At 37.1% G+C, this 18,762-nt stretch overlaps 2 protein-coding genes across 12 annotated transcripts in view; one reads left to right on the top strand and one right to left on the bottom strand.

Moving 5' to 3' along the window:
- The window catches only part of ZNF18 (zinc finger protein 18), a 95,895-nt gene extending 80,203 nt beyond the window's left edge, over positions 1-15,692 (top strand). The window contains exon 7 of the mRNA XM_001380695.5: positions 51-15,692. Coding sequence (XP_001380732.2) covers positions 51-835 — 785 coding nt within the window. The 3' untranslated portion in view covers positions 836-15,692. The remainder of the gene's footprint in view (positions 1-50) is intronic.
- DNAH9 (dynein axonemal heavy chain 9) overlaps positions 670-18,762 on the bottom strand; it is a 755,194-nt gene continuing 737,101 nt past the window's right edge. For all 11 annotated transcript variants that reach the window (XM_056817453.1, XM_056817454.1, XM_016430769.2 and 8 more), the window contains 4 exons: positions 10,390-10,560; positions 4,858-5,040; positions 4,086-4,475; positions 670-2,513 (listed from right to left, as the gene is read on the bottom strand). In XM_056817453.1, coding sequence (XP_056673431.1) covers positions 2,286-2,513; positions 4,086-4,475; positions 4,858-5,040; positions 10,390-10,560 — 972 coding nt within the window. In that variant the 3' untranslated portion in view covers positions 670-2,285. The remainder of the gene's footprint in view (positions 2,514-4,085; positions 4,476-4,857; positions 5,041-10,389; positions 10,561-18,762) is intronic.

Below are 18,762 nucleotides of genomic sequence, written 5' to 3'. Positions count from 1 at the left end.
TCATATGGCTTAAAAATCAGGCTTAATATGTTTAATATGTCTTCCTTCAGGAGACAGGAGAGAGAATGACAAAGAGAATCTTCATTTGGAAAATATAAAAGTCCAGGAATCTCAAAAGATCTGTTTCCAGCAAACCTCAGAAAAGGTACCTTCACCGGCTTCCTTGAATGAATTCATTGAGGATGGTCTAAGAAGCTCTGGAGTAAAAAAAGATCTTATTATCCAGGAAAATCATCAGGATAGAATAAAAGCAGAGAAAAGTCTTTTTTTGGAAAAGAATTTAGGGAAACTCTTAGGTCAGCATTTGTCTAGTCCAGTGGAACAAGATTCTCAATGGAAGGAGGAAAAGAAAGAGATCTGCCAGAAAGGCCAGCTGCGCACCCTTGTGGGACAGAAGTATGTTACAAATAGATGTGTTGACTGTGGGAAAAGCTTTGCTCACAAATCTCAACTTGTCATTCACCAAAAAATCCATACTGGAGAAAGACACCATCAGTGTTCCACCTGTGGAAAAAGCTTTGGTCGGAGCTCAGACCTTAGGAAACACCAGAGAATCCACACAGGGGAGAAACCCTATAAATGTGATTATTGTGGGAAAGGTTTTAGTGATTTCTCAGGATTACGTCATCATCGAAGAACGCATACAGGAGAGAAACCATACAAATGTTCTATTTGTGGGAAAAGTTTTATTCAGGGGTCAAACTTTAAGAGACATCAGAGGGTTCACACAGGAGAGAAACCTTTTAAGTGCTCTTGCTGTGGGAAATGCTTCAGCTGGAGCTCAAGCCTTGATAAACATCAAAGATCCCACACAGGAGAAAAATCTTTTAAATAACCAAAACGTAGAGAAATCCCATTTAATAGTCCATTTAAAAAAATCCATGTTATAGAGAAATAACATAGAAGGAATTATACCCATTGATGGATATGCCTAATTTTGGAAACCATTCCTTCTGATTGGATTAAAGGGGAGGTTCTATAGTCCATTTTATCAGCCTAAACATAGATAATGTGGCTCTAGACTTGCTTGTCAGAAAAGAGTCATTCCCCAACTCACCTCCCAGTGTTGTTTCTTGTGTTCACTTGAATCTGATAAGTCACATAATTAACCAAAATCATTTTACATGGATTTATCTATCATCTCATACCCTCATTCTTTCTCTGCCTCATCCCTCTGAGCTCACATGAATAGTAGTGGCACTTTTAGGTACATAGGTGAACCTACAAACTTTCATGTGCAGTTTAAAGTGATGAAAGGGTGTCAAGGTATTCTACTTTACCAAAGCAAAGGTGGGAAAAGCTGAAGAAATGCAAGACTCAGGAGTTCCCTCTATTCAAGTGGGAGTGGATCCTTTAGGATAAGGAAAACTGTCAGTAGATGGAGAATGAGGGAAGGAACTAGGCATCTGATAAGGGGGATGAGAGGGAAACAGTATGTACAGTCAGTTCAGCAGAATTTATAGATTAAAAGTATTTTTTTGTAGGGAAGTAGGAGGTGAAAATTTTTTTTGTATATAAGTGGTAAACCCAAAAGGAAAACCGCTTTTGCGAAGGTTGCCCCTAGACTAGTTTCCCTCTCCAAAGGCAGTTTTCCTCATGTTCCATTTAGTTATGTTGAAGAATCACATTTTTCTACTTCTCTTCTAACTCCTATGATACCAGGGAGAGTGCTTGCTCAATAAACACTCATTGTTAGTCCCTATTGCTCTATGTAGTCAAATAAGATATTAGGAAAATTACATTGTATTGAAGTCCTCCCCCTTTCCTGTAACCCCTTCCCAATCTGTTTTTGCTCACATTACTGACTTTGGGGAGTTTCTCAGGGATTCTGGAATACTTAGAGGGAAGTAAAAGGCAATTATTTTCAGAGAAAAGGATCTTTTCCTTAATTCGCTTCTAGATTTACTCATATTACCCACCCAGCCTAAACAGAAATCTCTAAGGAGTTCAAGGAGTAGAGAATAAAACGAGAATAATAGTGCTCTGGAGACAAAGATTTGAACATTAAATGTGGGTGAATAATGGTCTGAAGCCTTATTCTTCTAACTTTAAGGGCATCTTTCTGACCCCTGATCTAAGGACAGTGCTTAACTTTTCCTCAGCTAAGGGAAAATGCTTTCACTTTAGCAGTTGAGGTTACAAAAATCTATCCTTACATCCATTTTAAACATTTGTTTCCCTTTCTTATCTTAGCTTATTGACCAAAGCAACTACCTAATCAGCATAGTTTCCCTTAGGAAATTTGCAACACAGGCCTCATTGCCTTCAAGAGCTTCTCACAGAAACTAAATCTGCAAAAGCAAGGCCACACCAGCTAATACCCATTTGGATGGAGCTTCTTTAGTTTTCAGACCAAATGTCCAAATATAAGTGGGTCCCCGCTGACAAGTCTTGTATACTGGACAAGGATAGATATTTCGATTGTCTTGCTTGTCCACAGGGACAGCTTTGATGAATATCACAGGCATGAGTGGAGTCAGATCCTTCAGTCTAGCCTCTGTGATATTTCCAGCCTGAGGAGAAGAGAACATAATAGAATAGCCATGAAACTGATCTATCCCAATGTTTGTTTACCAAAGGTACCAAGGGAAATATGTGAGAAGGTATGAATATTTGTTCTGAGGTCATCTTATCCCTCCCTTCCTTTATTCCTATTGCTGTTTCTCAAATACTAGTTCTCACAGTATTATTCTAGGCCAAGGGTTGTCAAATAATATCTTGCAGGCCACTTGTTTTTGTTTGGGCTGTGACCCAAAAATTCTTAGTTTGCTAACCTCTCTCCTAGACTATTGCAGTAACATGATGTCTTCCTGCCTCCTAATTCATACTACTTAATCTTTATGCAGATATCTGGCAGAATTGCTTTTTTACTCAGAATTATTTAGGCTCTCTATTGCTTAGCATATTTATTTCAAACTCTGTTGTTTGGTATTCACTGTTTCCTACAATCTGGACCCACACTACTTTCCTATATCATACTATTTATTCTCCATGGACTCTGTTACTAACCAAACGAGACTTTTTAACAGACCTTTAAAATTTATCCTTTAAAATTTCACCTCTTACATGTAACTTCCCTCATGAGATCTTTTAATAATGCTTTCCAGTTAGGACCTAGGACCTCATATAAGCACTTTATTATATAAATTATTATTATGTAATAATTTGTGTTTTATCCTATTGCTAGAGTCTAAGAGGAGATACTTTAATCTAAATTTAATATTTATTTCCCCCACAGTGTGTAATTTTTTTTAAAAGGTAGAAATATATCTCATCAGACACCAGTGTTTTTGAAAATGTCTTTGAAAGATACCGGTGTCTATGTCCAACCTCTAACATGAGGAGGAATCATTTTTATTAGGCCAATGTCACAATTTCAGATTTGAAAGGGCAGTCTAACCTAACTTACACTAGAAAATGTATACCTTTTTATAACAAACTAGCCTTTTTAGAATATTCTATGTACCTCCTAGTTCTACTACACAATGCTGTTATGATTTTTTTTCACTTTTGGTGAAAATTTCCGTAATGTCATTTTTAAAATAAAAAAGACAAAAGTAGAACAGATGATTTTGAGTATAAAAATAGGTAGCAATTCAAAGTTTGTTTGGCAAAAGGAAAAATCTGACAAAAAAATAAGTAAGTATATTTAAAAAAATAGGAAAGATAGTTTAAAAAATTATGTCTAAATATTGTGCTTAATACCAAAGCTTATGTGTTGGAAAATATCTTTATTTTATTTATTGTTTTAGGGTAACCCCTCCCCCCAACTTTATTCCTTTAAGAAACTTCTGCCACGGTTTCAAATTTACAGAGCAGAACAAAATGTAATGTGTAATATTCTAAAGTTTAAGGACTCTATAGATATGTGTTGTATTGGGCCAGTTTGGAGCTTTCTACCTTCAATTATGGCAGTGGGCTTTGTTTGGAAAGGTACTGCTACAAAATCTTATGACTGATAGAAAGTCTAAGATTGGCAGGTTATCTATATTTATATTTCTGATTATTTTTATACCCCTTAAGAGACATTCAATCCTCAAATACCTGTCATAAATAGCATTTTGTTTAAAACCCTTAATTATTACCTGTGTATCCCAACAGGCCCCTTCCATGAACAGACCATAGATATAGGCCCCTTCCCGAGGTGGGCTACTGAAATCTTCCCGATTCTTCTTAGTCACTTCACACTGCAGGGCTATCTTATCCAGTGGCCACTTATTCTTATGAGCCATGGACTGCATGATGGCCGTTAGGAATGATTGGGGGTTAAAAAATCCTGCTAGCCAGACAGCAGAGGGTAATGCAAAGTCTCCCATCCATCTTTCCAGCTCTTTAATTCGGGTGAGCAGATCCACAATCCAGCTTGCCAGGCCTGCTGTTGATGGGTATGCTTTCTTGGCCCACGACGCTGGTACAGTATCTAGGTACAGAGCTCTCTGTAAGCTCTCCATGTTGCTGGTCATTGTTAGCTCACCCTAAGGATATAGAGCCAGAAAACTGAGACAGTGAGAAGGCATAGACAGGAGGACAATGAAGTATATTTATGCAGTGAGCCAACATAAAAAACAAACAAACAAACAAACAGACCCTTTTTGTTGATTCTCAAGGATGTTTCATTTGTCATTACTTACTAGTTTAGAATTTTTGTGGTATGTTTTCTAGAGCTTAATTACATCATGCTTGCAGATACAGTAGTTAGTACCATGCGAATGACACCTGAAATGGTGCATAGGCATATATAACAGAATGTCCCCAGAGATAGCAAAATTGTGATATGTCAGAATCCTAAAAGAGTTGGCCAGGAGAGTTGTGCTGAATCTTAGGAGACAAAATTGGTGACAACAGGAATTTACTTACCTTCAGACTCAGATCCAGTTCTTTCAACGAGTGCTGTATTTCTCTGATAAGGAGGTTCATTCTTTCACATTCTTGAAAGGTAACCACAACGTAGGGGGTACGTTCTTCTACCCTAGCCATCAACTCTGCAATGTTAAACTCTTCAGTTATCTTCTCTAATATTTCATCCAGAAAGGCTTTTACCTGACCCAAGGAGAAACCTAATCAGTAATGAATGGACTAGAAATCTGAGGCCATAGGCCCCATGGGATTAATTTTTTCTTTAAACCCTTACCTTATCAATACTGGATGTTGGTTCTAAGGCATAAGAGTGGTAAGGACTAGGCAATGGGGGTTAAGTGACTTGCCCAGGGTCACAGAGCTAGGAAGTTTCTGAGGCCAGATTTGAACCCAGGACCTTCTATCTCTAGGTCTGGTTCTGAATCCACTAAGCCACCTAGCTGCACCCCTGGAATAATTTTTTTTTTTAAACCCTTACCTTCTGTCTTGGAGTCAATACTATGTATTGGTTCCAAGGCAGAAGAATGGTAAGGGCTAGGCAATGGGGGTCAAGTGACTTGCTCAGGGTTATAATGCTAGGAAGTGTATGAGGACTCCCATCTCTAGGCCTGGTTCTCAATCCACTGAGCCACCCAGCTGCTCCCTGAGTAAATTTTTAAAAAATTGAGGTGACTGATTTTTTTACCTTGTGACTTAGGGATGGTGTAATTATGTCACATTAATATTATTTTGTGGTTATAGAAATCAGTAATACTACTATGCAGTTAGTGTGCACAGTATTGCCATACTTCCACTTTACAGATTGCATTTCACAGAAATTGTGATCTAGCACTCTTTCTGCTACTTCACATTGCTTGCCTGGGAAGGTAGTTGATAAACATTAAAATGCTCCCATGAGTTTTATGTCAAATATGAGAGAAGATAAGATTTTCATCCTGCTTTTTTACTCCTGTCACTAATCACACATAAATACTGTTTCCAGGAAAATGTTGATGCTATTAAAAAAAAAAAGAAGGCAAAAACCCTTCTCACAGTTAGATATGAGCCTTTGTGTCTCTCATAGCAGAAAATGGGAATCTGATTTAAATGACAAATGGAAGCCATTACTTGTACTTGGAGAAAATTGCCATGAATACATCACAATTCTGTTTCTAGAGCTGAATCTGGAGAAAACATAAGTCATTTGAATATTATCCACAAGGAGATGCAAAAGAAAATCTGGTGAGAGCTAAAGTGTATTTAATTTCAGTAAATATCTTTAAGCTGTATGAGTGAAAGTTCTTTGGAAGAGTTAGGTAATTGACAGGCCAGTTAGAGAAAAGTAAAGTAATTGAAGAGATTGTATTTTAATTAAAATATAGGGTCTCAAAAACCCAGGCCTTTTCAAATTACAAGGAATGCCACCATGAAAAATTGGAATCCAGATATGAAACTTTTATAAAAATATGATTGTTTTGTTTTGTTTTCTTTAAACATACTTTTTAAATGTACAAAGGAACAAGGAAGTTTCAGATCTCAGAAGTAGCAGAGAAAAGCTATTCAGTTTTTATTGAATATTGATAAAGAAGGAAAGAGAAATGATTAAAAAACAAGCTTTTCTTGACTGAAAAAGAAATATTTATAGAAATTTTTTAAATTGTCAATAATATATTTTGCCAATTACACATAAAAACAAAATTTTAAAAGCAATACTTTCTGACATTTTGAGTTCCAAATTTTCTCCTTCTGCCCTTCCTGAGATGGTAAGCAATTTGAAATTATCTATACATTTGCTATCATTCAAAACATTTCCATATTTATTATATTATGGAAGAAGAAACATTAAAAAAACTCATGAAGAAAATAAAAGTGGAAGTATTCTTTGATCTGCTTTCAGCCAGTTCTTTGGAGGTGGATAGGATTTTTCATTACGAGTCCTTTGGATCATTGTATTCATCATGTAGTATTGCTATTACTGTATATAATATTTCAGTATTCTCTGGGTTCCAAAGCCACATGAGGGTATACCGTAGATGAAACTGCACAAAGACAATAGTTATTCTCGATCACCGAGAGACTACCACTAGACTATTCTCTGGGTTCTGCTCACTTCACTCTCAATTCATGTGTCTTTTCAGGCGATAATCATATATCACAACCTTTTTAGTCATCCCCCAATTGATGGACATCCTTCAATTTCTAGTTTTTTTTTGCCCCCACTAAAAGAGTTATAAAAAGTGATTTTGTACAAAAAAAGCCTTTTCCTCTTTTAAAAAAACCTCTCTTTGGAATAAAGACCTAGTATTGCTGTGGCAAAGGGTATACACAATTTTATAGCCCTCTGGGCATAGTTTTAAGTTGCTCACCAACCCACCAGTGGGTCCTATTTTTACCATATCCCATTCAACATTTGTCCTTTACCTTTTCCATCATATTTGCCAACCTGCTAGGTTGTAAGGTGGTACCCCAGAGGCGTTTTAATTTGCATTTTTCTCACATTCACTTCCTAATATGCGTTTTCTAATATTCATTTGCATTTTTAATCAGTTATTTGGAGCTTTCCTTTTTCCCTTACATTCTTTTTAAGTGTCCATTCTAAGACCGGAGAGTGGCAAGGGCTAGGCAAATGAGGTTAAGTAACTTGCCCAGGGTCACACAGCCCTGAAGTATCTGAGGTCACATTTGAACCCAGGACAAAGAAAAGAAAGAGTGCTTCTAGGCTCTTCTGTTTTTGAAGGGAAAAAAAACAAACCAGAAAACTGGCCTTGGAAAGCAGGAGTTCCATGCATGTATGCATAGTAAGCAGCTATTTTTTTTAACCTTAAAGAAACTAATAGTGAGAATTGAGTCTTGGATTGTAGTACTGTAGAGAAAACAAGATTAACTATGGAGATCAATAAAAAGGCAAGCAATACTTTAATCCACTAGGACTTGTAAACAATTGCTGGAATCCTACATTAGTTAAATAGTGATTGAACTAGTTGAGTTTCATGAGTACAATTAACTTGTTGTATGTAATTCTTCAACTCTTCCTCTACCTTTGCAACTAGCAATTAAAGTGAGTAGTTAAACATTTATTTTTATTTAATGTTTATCAGGTGTTTAGACAAACTCCTGGAGTGGTTCTTATATATATAAAATTTGAATGTGTGGCAAAGGATAGCAGGATAAGGCCCTGGAGATACAAAAGAGTGGTACTTGCCATCAGCAGCAGAGCTATGAGCTACCTGGGAGCTGCTTTAACAGTGGTTTTCCTTCTAAGGGCACTAAGAGGCATAAAGACGGCTTATATTAACAAACTTTGCCATGCTTTTGATTTTCATGAAATGTTTTATTTTATACCAACTTTTGCTCTATAAAAATGTGGTCAGCTTGGATATATGTACTTTTTGGTATCCTTTTGTAATCTAAATGTGCAACAGAACATTCTGATTGTTTTAATATTGATTTGGAGGTTCCCTTCTTGGTTCCTGGGAACCCCAATCCCTGGTCCACTGTTATAGATTGTCTCACTGTAGACATATATTAGGAGTCACTTATTCAATATTTTCACTACTTATAAGTTCTCCAAAGCAGGAATTTTTAAAAAAAAGTTCAGGACTTGTCTCTCCCTAAGGCCAATGAGCCTGGTTTTCATTGTGACATCCCAGTATTTTAAATACCAATAAGGACATTATAACCTAGCAGTTATATTGCTGAGAATATTGCTAAAGGGGGGAGAAAGCTCCTAATATATATGTATATAAAACTGCTTTATTTTTAAAAGCAAAACAGCAAAAACTTGTTTGGTGTTCAAGGTTGCAGCTTTCTGCTTCAGAAGAAGGGAATACAAAAAAGAGCCACTGCATACTGCCTATCGAGCACAAGGTCAAAGAAACCAAATCCTAGCAGGATTTATGAGATTTTTCAGTAAAGACAAAAGGACTTAAACTTGTGTTCAAGGTTGCAGCTGTTTTGACATTTCACATTCTAATGTAAGCTATTTAAGGGCCAGGACTGTCTTTAGCATAATTACTGGATTACTAGTAAAATTACTAGTGCTTAATGCTTGCTGACTGACTGACTCTTGTCAGATTCAGATGAAATTCCACCCTTATTTGCCCTATGTCACTCATTTATGTCTTATATAAGTTCTACAAGAGATTCATCCAATGTATTGGAAGCAATTCTATATTAAATAATTAGCAATGGTAAGTAAACTTTATAAGTATGCAGATTGCTGTGAATCTTAAAATTTCTCAGACTTGTGAATCTTAAAAATTCTCAGACTCTACTATAGAAGATTTGATTAAGCTATTCCCCATTTTAAAACAATGAAGGGACTTTGGTCAGGAAGGTGGGAACTCCAACATTACTCCACCCATACTTAGGCATACTTTAGGGGAAGATAAAGTTATCAACTCCTTACTGAACAATGAAAAGTACTCAACCCATACTTAAAGTGAAGCAAGAACCCTTAAGCTAGGTCTATTTTTAGATCTAATACAAAGGGGTGCTAAGTACCTATGAAGATCAAATTAATCTAGTCAACTTGCAAAGGACAAGATTAGTCTACTCAGGTTTGAATTACTCAAAAGTTTTAGTCTACTAAAGTGTGAATTAAGAATGTTCAGTCCTTTGGAAAATGTCTACATTGATTGGTAGATGTGAAAACTTAAGGGAGGTGACATAGGAGAAAATTCTCTTTAAAAAGCAGTCAGAAGGCCTCTGAACGGAGTGCAACTTTTGGTAGCTGAGTTGGAGCTCGGACTAGTTGGAGTAGCTGGATCTCTGAACACTAGAGTTTTGCTTGGAAGGATCTTGTGGTGAGTTGATAAAAGACTGACTAGCCTCTCTTAAGGCTCAGTCCTAGACCATGTTGGCCTAGGCCCTTCATATTATATTTCTCTTATTCTCTCTCCTTTTCCTTAATTCCTTAATTTGTATTAATTAAAATCTCCATAAAACCCAGCTGACTTGGGTATTTCATATTTGGGAATTTTTCCCATGGTGACCACTTTATTTTTAATATAAAATCAAGAAACTAAAAATTATCTTACAGTTTTGGCAATTCAAAGTCTTGAAACCTACATTTTTGCGGTCACAGTTTATGGCAACCACTCTTTTGTCTGTAACATTGCGAAGATTAAAAAGGAATAATAATACTCTTGTTAAAGCTTTTAGTTTTATCAAACATGATTTTACTACTGAATTCAGTTCAATATTGTTTTGTATTTGTTGAGAATATCATTAAATTTGTGATTTAATTGATTACAAAAATAAGTGGGGAGATAGAAAAAATCATTATTGAATAGATTGTGGTTAGTGAATGATGAATGAATGATGGTGAGAATATGTGAGTTTAGCAGAGATAAGTTCAGGAGCTTAGGGTTTGAGTAAGCAGTAGACAAAAATTATGCCCTAAAGTATTTTATATTGTCAGGCCAGATAGTCAGGTACATTAGGGAGAATTATACCCAGAATGAAATCCTCCATTTAAGTCACTCATTGTACTACCAAATCAGTTGACTCAATTCTTAGCAAGGAAATTCAGTATTGCTTCCCACCATTTACCTTTTCTTCTCTTGTGATCCCTCCTCCATCTCCATCTTGGCTGTCCCGAGGCTGCATTTCTAGCACTGTATGGAAGAGCTTTTCTGCGGTGTGGGTCAGAAAGCCAATTTCAGCATTGGGGTGAAGCCCATACAAATATGGTGACTCTGTTGGCAGCATGTCATCAATGAACTGAAAAATAAGGATATACTCACTATATGCTGAAACCGCTGGTGTGATCTTTTTTCTACCCAAATGATTTGAGTTTTGAAGGAAATTAAAAAGCCAGAACATGTCATAGAGAGCATATGATGCTTTATGTGATTTAAGTGTTTTAACTAATGCAAAGAATCTCATCTGGGAAAACAGCTCAGTGAAAATGTGTGTTGGTTACTTGTACTTTTTAGCCTTTCTCCATTTACCAATAAGTTATGCCTTGCAAATCTTGTCTCTATCAGTATCTCCAAAATATGTCTCCTACCTCGCATACTTCAAAATACTGCAAACTTTATCAGACTGGATACGCTATCACCCTTACAATAAATCAATAAACATTTATAAAGTACTTAGATTCATGCCTTGTACTATGCTAGGCACTGGGGAACAAAAATAGAAATAATGAAATAATCCCTACTCTCAAGGAGTTTATATTCCAGTGTTGGAGACAACAATCAAATACACATACATACATGCATACATATATATGACAATATATGTATATATACACACACATATACATATTTGTATGGACTTGTGTGCACATATACACACAAAAAGAAATCTGAAGAGATACAAAACATTTTGATATGCTTGAGCTGCATATTAAAGGAAGAAGGATTCTTTGAAGTAGAGTTGAGAAGGGAGTGAATTCTAAATATGGAAGACTGAAAATACATGGAACTGGGTTATGGAGGGCTGTACTTGAGGAACAGGGAAATGGTTAGTTTGACTATTGCAAAATGTGTGTGAGATTGTAGGGATTAGTAATGTACAACAAGGCTGAAAAAATTGTTGGGAAGAACTTTTAAATTTAAAGAGATGAATGTATAATAGGGACTTACAAGAGATTATTGAGTACGGAAGTGACAGTCAGATCTTTGTTAAAGAAAATTCATTTTGGTAGCAGTGTATATGAAGGGCTAGATTGAGGAGAAGACTTAGGTAGACATGCCAGTTAGGAAGCTTCTGCAATAATTTAGTTCAAAAGTGATGAGGCCCTGTGTGAATAGAAAGGATTAGAATGTGAGAGGTAATGGAGATAAACATAACAAGGCTTAGTAGTAGAAGGTGGGAAATCTAAGGAGAAATCATTGTGGGGCATCTTTTCAGACTAAAATCACAAGTTTGCCTAGGACAGGTGATCAGAACAGGAAAAGTACAACAGGAATGGGCTGGGATTGTGGACTCAGCCCTCTGCTTCTCCCAGGTAGTGGACAGGGTCATTAAAAGCAAATCTAGGACTCAGTTCTAGTCTGTGAATGAGACTCCAAGTAGAGTATACCAAAATAGATCTGGGGTATATCCCATGCAAAGGACCAGAACCATTGTGTACCCAGAGCATATGATGGACTCAATCCTGGTTCACTCAGGAAAACAGCTAATCACCCTCAACAAATGGTGAAGTCAGCCCTGGGATCAGGTCAGCTGGAAGCTTGGGATCTCATTAGGGCGCCGAGCTTTCCCAGGGCTAGGTTAGCATCAAAGCACAGAATACTTAGAGGTAGTCATGTATCTAGTCCTAGTTAAAAGCCAATAAACAGCAAGGGGTCTTCAAAAGAGGCCTAATGCAACAGTTCATACAAAGGCTGGGCCAGCAGCTTGGGTTTCCAAGAGCAGATTACAGATTCAGGTCAGGAACCAGAGCAGGGCTTAACCAGACGTATGACCAGAGTGGTTTGAGCACTTACCCTTGGGCCTGTAAAGATTAAAAATAATATTCAACAACTCAGTACTATTTTTTAAAGTTTTATTAATAATAACTAAAGTAAAAAAAAAAACTACCTAAACCCAGCCCGGACACAAGAGAAGAGAGCCAGAGGGAGGAGCTACAGAATTTATAAAACAATAACATGACCATGCAAATGTGCAGGAAAAGGGGAAAAAATTCTAGGTAATACTGAAGGATATTTTGGGTAATGCAGTATAAGGGGTTCAAGAATTTCCACCTATACATTCTTCCCTGTGATCCTATTGGGAGATCAGTCTCCCTACAAGGGAGATGTAATTTTACAATTACAATTGTAATTACAATGTAAATTGCAATATTTGTGAATAAAAGGAAAATAAGGGAAAAAGAACAAAACCAATGACTACTAGGTTGACAAAAAGCCAAGTTGGGGGCAATCCTCTTTAGAATAAGAGAGTACAGTCAAAACAAATACATTCACTCCCCCCCACCAAGTTCAATTTAGAACATCCCAAAGTTCACTCTATATCTTCTGGTGTAGAATATGGTCTTTGCAGGCATCTTAATGGCACCTCCAATCAGTTCCCTTTCTGGATTCTGGGAGATAGTCTCTGGTTTCTTATCCTAAAATTACTCTCAATAGAATTTAAACATTGCTTTATAGGATTACAGTCCCCCTTGAGGAGGATGGTGACAAACACAGGGATCACCGGGGATGCATGGTTGAGTTATGAGGTATATGAATCAATTGGCAAAAGGAATAAAAAACATCAAAAAATTCAAATATCAAAATCTTTATGTCTAAAAAATCTAAATAAAGGAGAAACAAATCTAGAACAGGTCCTTGAAGCAGGGTCAAATTAAAATGATATAAGTAATTATGCACTGAACCAATCAGTTGCCAGGACTACAGAAAGTTTGCCACACTATGAAAGACAGAAAAGGGACTAGATTATAGGAGCCAGAATGGTGGCCAAAGTGAGGTGCTTGTTAGGACTCAGAGGAAGTCCTGCCTCTGACATATGTCAAAACAGCTGTAACCTTGAACACCAAACAAGTTTAAGTCCTCTTGTCTTTACTGAAAAATCTCATAAATCCTACTAGGATTTGGTTTCTTTGACCTTGTGCTCGATAGGCAGTATGCAGTGGCTCTTTTTTGTATTCCCTTCTTCTGAAGCAGACAGAATCATTAAGTAAAGTCCCATAATTTTTAAACAATCAGTGTCATCATTTTTACAGTATAAACATTTTGGGGTATACATTGATATTAGGGCAAATTTATTTTAAACTTATATTACTGCAAAATCAAAAAAGTTAAAGAAAATCTTCTCAATACTGGTGATATGTGCTTCAAATATAAAAAGAAGAGAAAAAATAAAACAAGTACTATATTGTACATGCAAGGAAAAACAACAATAAAAAAGTTTTTAAAATAAAAAATATATAGCTTACAATCAGTGACACAGAGTGTTAGCCAAGGAGAGGTAGAATACAAAGGTTCCTCACCAAAATGACATCGATTTCCTTTTCAAACATGGCTATGAACCACTGTGTGAGTGCAAATGATTTTCCCACAAAGTAACAGCAATGTAGTAGATAATGCACATTTAAAGAAAGTACCAAAAACCCCCAAATTCACAATAGTCCAGCTAATGAGAATAGCAAATAAAACCACTATCATATAGGATTCACATGAGTTTCTGTATGACTTTAAAAAGACCTATGAACTGATGGATATAAACAAAATATTACTGCCATTATTTCAAAATTTTGCAGAATTGTCTAGAAAAAACACAGACCTTTGTATTGTTGAGGAAACCCTTTTGGGTCTATAACATCACCAAGAAATCTAGATTTTTCTGGTGGAAGTAGATTCATGTTTGCAGAAGCTCCTTTTAGCTTCCTGCTTTATATAAAGCTTTTTTCTCTGGCAGGAACTTCTATTTGGTTCTCTACCTTTAATATAACATTCCATATCATTTTATTATATTATATATTATTTAATTATTCTATATTATATTATCTATAACATTGATATAACATATATATCAATCATTCTACCTATCATTACAGAAGTTGCTAGATATGTAAAAATCATTTCTGAAGACCCCTTAAAATTAATTTAAATTCTTAGCTCATTAAATTCTCTAAAGGTTGTATACAAGCTGCAACAAAACTTTAAGTTACGACTATTTTTAAATCTTAATACAAAAAAAGTGTTTAGCTAAAGGTTAAATTAGTCACAAAAAGGTTAAGTAACTAACAGGTGAACTTAACAAAGAAGTGATAAGTAACTCAAAAGGTATAGTCTAATCAAAGAAGATGAGAACTAAAAAATGGGCAGTCCTGCAGAAAGCCTCTGATGTGGGGGCAGCTGGGTAGCTCAGTGGATTGAGAGCCAAGCCTAGAGACAGGAGGCCCTGGGTTCAAATATGGCCTCAGACACTTCCCAGCTGTGTGACCCTGGGCAAGTCACTTGACCCCCATTGCCTATCTCTTACCACTCTTCTGCCATGGAGCCAATGCACAGTATTGACTTCAAGACGGAGAAGGTAAGTGTTTAAAAAAAAAAAAAGAAAAGAAAAGCCCCTGATGTGATTGGTAGACATGAAAATTTAGAGGAGGGGACACAAGAGTAAAGGGTCTATATATTTTGCATCACTTCCTCTCTCCGGTACCTTTGGCAGGGAGAGGTGGCTGGTGACAGTGTGCTGGGCCTCTCAGCATCTTGGTGTGGCAACAGCTATTGTCTGGTTTGGTGGTGAGTTTCTGGTTGAGTTTTTTCTTCCTTTACTTTCCAAACTTTATCCTCTTAGAAGCCTCTAATCTCCTTGAGAGACCTAGCAGCAGAGATCTTGAATTCCCACTGGCGCAGGCCAGGTGGGAGAAAACCTATACCCTCTTCCCTCTTTCTCCTTAAAATCTTTCCCTCTATATTAATTAAAATTACCATAAATTTCCAGACTGACTTGGGTATTTTATTTGGGATTTTTTCCCTGGCAACCAATTAATTTAGATTTTAAGTCACAACCTTAAAATTATCTTTATAAGAGAAGGAAAAAGCCAAAACATAAAGACAAAATCCCAAAAATAAACTCATCTGCTTGAGCCCATATTCCTCAGTTCCTCTGAAGGGAGTGGGGTTTCCACTCTGTCCATATGAATAGTTCCTGGGAAAAACTGCAAGACCACAGTTGACACAAATATCCTGAGAAAACTTCAAGGCCACAGTCAAGACAGATAACCGGGAAAAACTAAGACATCCTCCCCAAGGCCAAAACTGTTGAAACAGACAAGGTCACAAGAACAAGGCCTGTTCTTTTCAGCTGCTCTATATATGTGCATTCCCAATCCTACCGGGGCACGGTTCTTTTGGGGAACCGTCCTAGTGCTAGTAAATAAACCTCTCCCTACTGTTTTTTGCATTGTCTTTACTTGTTCCTTTGCGGGGTACTTCCACTTGGACCCTAACATATGGGGGCTCACTGGGATAGTAGTAGGACCCCTCTAGGAAACACCAGGACAAAGGGAAGGCTCTTCCATCTCTTGTGCTGAAACTCTGAAGGTGAGTTGATTGATTGATGAGTGACTGTGAGAGTGAGTGTGAGAGTGATTGTGTAAGGGGGGACGTGGGTATCGGATTGACATATGACTTAGTGGACAAATATTTACCGTGTCCCCTGGGTTGTAGGGGGCTCTCCTATGTTAAGCCACTGGGTCACTCCGCCTGACCAGGCAGAGGTGACAGGCCACCTCCTTGACGTCTCTTGAGTGAGGACTGGTTGGTATTGAATTTCCTGCTTCCCGCGAGAGGCCCCTGTGGTGTAATCTAGTCCCCAGGTAAGAGTCTCAGGGTGGATGCACCTGAGGCCCCGCAAGCACAAGGGCACTGGGCCTTTTTGGCAAGGCACCAGGAAAGGCGAGGAGGAGCCTTGAGCAAGCTCCCTCCCCACTTCAAACATTGTTCCAATCAACTAAAAGGAATTTTTGTCTGTCTATTATCTGTGTGATTGTCTTTGGTTTGTCCACTATTCTCATAAGCAAAGGTACGAAGATGGGTCAGAATCAAACTACCTCCCTAGATCTTGTCCTGAGCCAATACCCCTATTTTAAAACTCGGGTGTAGAATCTGGGAGTCTCAGTTCAAAATGGAAAGTACAAACCCTTTGCAATTCAGAATGGCCAACCTTCAGGAGTGAGTGGCCCCGGGGAGGGACATAGGAGAAGGACCCTGATCAAATGCTTTTATTGAGCACAAAAACTCATGTTTAGAGTTTCGTTTTGTTAAACCTTGCAATTCATAATGATTTCAGTGAATTTGAGAATTGTCTAAATGTGATTGATAGCCAGTCTGACACGGAGAGAAATGTTTATTCTATATGGACAGAAAATGTACTGGCTACTTTATAGATGTACTTTATGGATATAAAAGTCATTCAGAAAAAGTTATGTTTTTGAGAAGAATTTATTCTAGATTTTAAAATTGGGAATCCTTCAAATCAGATTTGTTTAATGTATGTGCTGTCAGAACTAGCAGGAAGAACGCATATGACACAAGTTTTTTTTTTGTTGTTGTTGTGGTTAATCTGTGCAGGGGAATTAATAATGTAAGTGTTAAGAATTTTGGCATTTTGCAAAAGAGAATTTCTAAAACAGTGTTGTCTTTGACTAAGGTAATGTGTATTGTTTTTGGGGGAAAATTTTTTGCACAATGTATAGAAAGGAATTTGTGATCCAGAGATGGACATGTATTCAGATACAAATTCCTGGAAAGTAATGAAGTAAATACAAATTATGTGTGCATTCGTACTATAGAGAGAGTTAAGTTTTACACAGGTTAGGGGTAGATGTCCTTAAATATGTCCTGTATGTCCTTAACAAGACAACCTTGACAAGCCCTTCTTGATTTTAGGGCTTGTCATGGGGATTACATGCAATTCAGTACAGTATCTTTCCTCTACTTACAGTAATGGCAAAAAGGAGGAACCAGAAGAAATAAGAATACTGAATAGAGTTACTAGTTGATATTATGAATTCTAGCATGGAATAGACACAACAAATTATAAATTGGAATAATGTTGATGGACTTTAATTAGGAATGTAGCAATGTTTTGAGCTTTAGACAGGTTTGAGAGAAGTGCAGGTAAACTCTTTGCATTCAGTTTGGTTGCACTGAAACATTGCTAAAGGACTTGATCAGAGTTATTTGGAAGTGTGGAGGTCAAACTGAAATCTACTGAGAGTAAATTATTTTGAAGGGAGTTTGATACATTCAATCTTTTAAAATTATAGTAAGCTCACTTAAAGATGGATGGGATAAGGTTGCTAAGTAATACATTCTAAACCAATCCAAGCAGCCTTGGGATACTTTGCTTAGCAGTTGAACCCCTTCCTTGCACACAGGGAGGAGAAAGAAGTGCTTGTAATTATTCTACACTGATACTTAGGGACTGAAATAGGGATCTAAAAAGGTAAAATGAGCTTTAGCAGAATATCCTCAAGAAGGGGTATTCCATCCTTATCTATCGTTCTGTCATAAGAGGTTTTAAGGGAAAATGAAAATGGGTTTAAGTGTTTAAACTTACCTAAAATGGGTTTTTGTTTAAAATTATCAAATGGCTTTCATCTCAATTGTTTTCCTTCCAGTGTATTAATGCTGGACTAACTTTATTATTACCTTTAACTTCTTGGTCTCAGCAATAGATAATCAGCCTGCTTGTCAAAAGTCTTGCTTTAAGGTTTACGGTCCTTACAAGTTTCATATCTCTAAATTTGGAATAGATCCTATAATACTGAATGCTTTATGAAATAATTTTAGAAATGTTATGTGGGTTGCTTTTGAACTACGCATTTTAAGTATTGTTTGGATGTAAACAACAGCTCATTGTTAACCTGATTCTACCATAGGTTTTGTTCAATACTTACTGGTTACCTCAGTTTACATATTTGTTCTATGAACTGTAATTTATAATCTATGAGCCCTATGCTAAAGATGGTTTAGTGATGTAATCCTTTAAATCAGAATTCTTTTGGGTTACTGATTAGCAATTGAAGTGATACCAGGGGAATAGTTATTTGACTTATGATGGTAAAAGCATGTCAGAGAAGGTGGGGAGGTATGTTGGGTTTGAATTTGGAAGTCAGAGAGACTTTGATCTAAAGTCCATAAAAGCCTGAGTATGCCGGTTTATGATGGAAGAATGGGAGTTGTGTTCTACTTTTTAAGGAGAGGGTTTTGAAGGGACAGAGATAGGCAGGGACAGCTCTACACCCATTCTCGGCTATAAAGAAGTAACAGAATACTGAGGCCATCACCCCTTTTCCCTTAGATACTTGGAGAGGGGAGGGGATAGGATGGCAGGGGGCACTGAACCAAGTGGGGCCTGAGATTCTGACCCTCATGGAGTCTGTGTGGAGCCTCCTCATGGAGGCTATCCCTTATGGATAGCTGGGCCTGCCAGATGGCATGACTCACCAGAAGCAGTGGG

This window comes from Monodelphis domestica, chromosome 2, assembly GCF_027887165.1.
Source record: "Monodelphis domestica isolate mMonDom1 chromosome 2, mMonDom1.pri, whole genome shotgun sequence".
Lineage (NCBI taxonomy): Eukaryota > Metazoa > Chordata > Mammalia > Didelphimorphia > Didelphidae > Monodelphis > Monodelphis domestica.
This window is presented reverse-complemented; position numbering and strand designations above follow the sequence as displayed.